This window comes from Bison bison, unplaced genomic scaffold (assembly GCF_000754665.1).
Source record: "Bison bison bison isolate TAMUID 2011002044 unplaced genomic scaffold, Bison_UMD1.0 scf7180017864098, whole genome shotgun sequence".
Lineage (NCBI taxonomy): Eukaryota > Metazoa > Chordata > Mammalia > Artiodactyla > Bovidae > Bison > Bison bison.
Window position 1 is genome coordinate 606,147 of NW_011494670.1, and position 4,177 is coordinate 610,323.

The following is a 4,177-nucleotide window of genomic DNA, read 5'->3' on the forward strand; positions in this document are numbered from 1 at the left end:
AATATTCCACTGACAAAAGCATTTCTATAAAGAATCAAGAACAAGACTTAGGAAGCTCACTATCACCCTAAAACAATGACAAAATAAAGTAAGACAATGAAATAAATATTGAAAAACAAGAGAAAACATTTTAATATTGTATATTTGATTGCTCCTCTGAACAGTTCAAAAAATAAAATTAAAATATTTAGTCCATTACAAAATATTTTAAATGCAACTTTCCTAAATAAAAGAAATAATCAGCTATATAAGATGAAATAAATCTCATTAGTAAAAATTGCCTAAAATAAATAATAAACTGAGTGACATCTATAAATGTGTTATATAAAAATAATGGGAATTAAACTGATGGATAAAATAATTTAAATAAATGTAATGGTATAGTAGGTCCTGTAATAAGAATGCTCAATGCTATCAAACGTGTATTGATTCTCATATTAGCCTATTAATTTATTTATTAGATTTTTAATGAAAAAGTTCATTATATTTTGGAACTGGAAAATAATGTTTCTTAAATTCATCTTGGAGTATAATATATAGACTCATGTAAGGAACAGTGATGATTTATCATATAACAAAACAGACTATAATTTTATTTTATTTTATTTTATTTTATTTTTTTCTTTCTTTGGCCCTGAAAAGGGCCTTTGGTTGAAATCAAGCTCCTGAGAGCAAACTGGAAAGCTTAACCGCCAAAGCCGTAGAGAGTACGGCCCTGGCGCTTGAGTGCGTAGACCACGTCCATAGCGGCGACTGTCTTCCGCTTGGCATGCTCGGTGTAGGTGACCGCGTCCCGGATCACGTTCTCCAGAAACACTTTCAGGACCCCGCGGGTCTCTTCGTAGATGAGCCCAGAGATGCGCTTCACACCACCACGACGAGCCAGGCGGCGGATAGCAGGTTTAGTGATGCCCTGGATGTTGTCGCGCAGAACCTTACGGTGGCGCTTAGCGCCGCCTTTCCCCAGACCTTTGCCGCCTTTGCCGCGTCCAGACATGGTTTCACGAAAAGTAAACCAACAGCAACTCTATAATTTTATAATTCAATTAGTGTATACAATTATGAATTTATATAGTATACAATAAACATATTAAACTTAAATTCAGAAATATATTCAAACATAAATAAGTGACAGTTTCCTTTTGGATAAAGGACAAATGTGTACCTCATACTGTTTGTCTCTGTTTTTATTTGTATTTTATTTTTAAAAATTTATTATTAATTAAAGGATAATTGCTTTATGATATTTGTGTTTTTTGATTTTTTAATTTTATTTTTGATATATTTCATACATAATCCCAGAGCTAAACTCAGATGTGTTCAATATTTAATATGAATAAGTCCATATTGGCAAATAATCAAATGATTATCAGGTGAGAAAGAAGGAGTAAAACAAAGAAATCATTTTGCTATATAAAATGCAAAAAAAAGAAATCAATCCATATGATGAAAGGCCTCTTTTAATTATTAAAGGAGGGACAAAAATCAGGAAAACCATTTGCAACAGATACAATAAACTTGTGTTTGATATCTTAACTATATAAAAATATTCCTACAAAAATATGAAAAATTCAGTCTACCAATTTTTTCATTAACTAAATGTATATTATGATAACAAGTTGAAATACAAAAACTAATTATCTTCATGAAAACACATTTTACTATGTCAATGTTAAGTATATTAAATATATTATGGAAGGAATGATGCTAAAGCTGAAACTCCAGTACTTTGGCCACCTCATGGGAAGAATTGACTCATTGGAAAAGACCCTGATGCTGGGAGAGATCGGGGGCAGGAGGAGAAGGGGACGACAGAGAATGAGATGGCTGGATGGTATCACCGACTTGATGGACGTGAGTTTTGAGTGAACTCCGGGAGTTGGTGATGGACAGGGAGGCCTGGCGTGCTGCAATTCATGGGGTTGCAAAGAGTCGGACATGACTGAGCGACTGAACTGACTGACTGAATGAATGACTAGAAAGTGAAATCGCTCAGTGGTGTCCAACTCTTTGTGATTCCATGACTCCATGGACTGTTGCCTACCAGGCTCTTCAGTCCATGGAATTCTCCAGGCAAGAGTACTGGAGGGGGTTGCCATTTCCTTCTCCAGGGGATCTTCCCGACCCAGGGATCGAACCCGGGTTTCCTGCATTCCAGGCAGATGCTTTAACCTCTGAGCCAGCAGGTAATAGATAGCCAGTTATTTAATGACTACATATTATTAAATATGTAGTGAATAGCAAGGGAAATCTAAGAAAAAACTGAATTTAGGAACTGATGTGCTTAAATAAATTTTCTTACATCTAAGATTACATTTTAAAAGTAATAGAAATAATGTACATTTTACAATGAAAATATTTTCATAACATAATACATGTGTGAAAATATTAAAAATATAACGTTTTGTAAAGTAAATTTATATACAACTTAGTCATAGCAAACTGTAAGAACATATGTAAGTATTATATATTGTGCATGTATAATATATAATGTATTAAAATATAATAATAGTGTTCATTAGTTAATAGAATAACAGTTATCGCTTGCTGGTGGAGATATATTAATATATTTTTATCATTATTATGTCTTTTCTACATTGTTTATATAGTAACAGATTACATTATATTTTTAAATGAGGTTCTTATCATCCAGTATGCTGGCTAATCTTCACAACTATTGAAGTAGAGTGTCTAAACAGAATTTTGTGTGACTTGGGAAAAATATCCTCTACAGACACTTTGTATTACAAACCTACAGTCAAATAGCTCTAAATTAAATCCACTCATTCTAAGTCTTAGCCCCATGCTCTTTTTATTATATTTGTGTATACATATATGTTGCAAGATCAAGAATGTGGAGTGTTGCCTCAGTAGTGAAGTTGGTAGCTGAGGACTTGTCTGGAGGAGGAAAAATATGTCAAAAAGAGAGAATACTATTAAAAGGAGTAATTAAACATTTTTGAAGATTTAGGTGCTAATGTCACAAATGTCCTTATGATTCACCATGTACCCCAACTAAAGTAATTGTTAATGTGAACTTCCTCGGGTTTCAATTAGTGGAGGTAACCACTGTTGTCATTGATGTGAAGTCAGAAATTTGCATAAACAATACTGTGGGTCCCATTTTTTTGTGCACAGATTATTACCCCTCTGGCTGGAAACTTTGTTAATAAAAAATACATAAAGGCTTGACTTTATAATTTGTCTGCAAACAGTATTAATATTAGACTGTGATTATTGAAGCATGAATTTAGAAGATAAGAATAATGCAAATTTTCTTATTATAATTATTTTTAGCTATAGAAAAATGTATGCTCAATGTAAAAATTTGGGATATCTAACAATATAGGAAGACTCACTTTTGATCAGAACCCCCATAGAAATATAATGCTTAATATCCCATTCATTTACATTCATCTGTCTCCTTCATCTGTCCCTCCATTTTTTCCATCTTCTCTTATTCTTTCTCTGACTCTTTTTGTCCTTTTCATTGTCATTCCCTTTTATGTACCAACCAACATCATATATCTGGCTTTCTATCTTTCAGCTTATTTGTAGTTAAGATCAAGAGGCATATGTAGTATTGAGTTTTGCTTGCCTGTTTCCAACCAATTTATATTATGATAATTTTCCAACATATTATTTGTTATAAACACAATCTTAAAGGGTTTTATGATATGTCATAGGAAAAGTGCTTCCTTAAATTATACTATTAACATGGGCCTGAACTCCTTCTTTTTAAGCTGCTTCTCATCCTCATTGCTATAGAACAATGTCAGAATTTCTATCCTCCAAATGATTTATAAATACTGCACACATTCATGAGGGTACTTAGAATTTAGGTTAACTTTCTGAATATACACAGAAATATTACTCAACATAATTTAGTGTGTTTAGTTTGCATGTGCGTGTGTATTTGGAAAGTTCAGATTCTAAAAGAGGCATCTCTTTCATGGAAAGTTCATATTTAGTTGATTATGCATTTGAGAATTCTGAAGATCAATATAACACATACCGAATTTCATTATTTTCAGCTATTTTTCCTAAAGCTCTTACAAACTGACTATGCCTATCTGACTTCAGAGATATTAAAAAAAATAGACTGAATTATATGGACCCAGTAGAATTGTGAAATGAAACAGCTAATATAAATTACTTTTTTTTTTTTTCAAATTCT

General features: G+C 32.4%; 1 protein-coding gene across 1 annotated transcript; it reads right to left on the reverse strand.

The window, feature by feature from the left end:
• Nucleotides 1-633: 633 nt before the first annotated feature.
• LOC104987542 (histone H4-like) lies at nucleotides 634-1,020 on the reverse strand. Its single transcript, XM_010838536.1, has one exon. The coding sequence runs from the start codon at nucleotides 995-997 to the stop codon at nucleotides 686-688; it is 312 nt and encodes a 103-aa protein (XP_010836838.1). The 5' UTR covers nucleotides 998-1,020; the 3' UTR covers nucleotides 634-685.
• Between the last annotated feature and the right edge of the window lie 3,157 nt (nucleotides 1,021-4,177).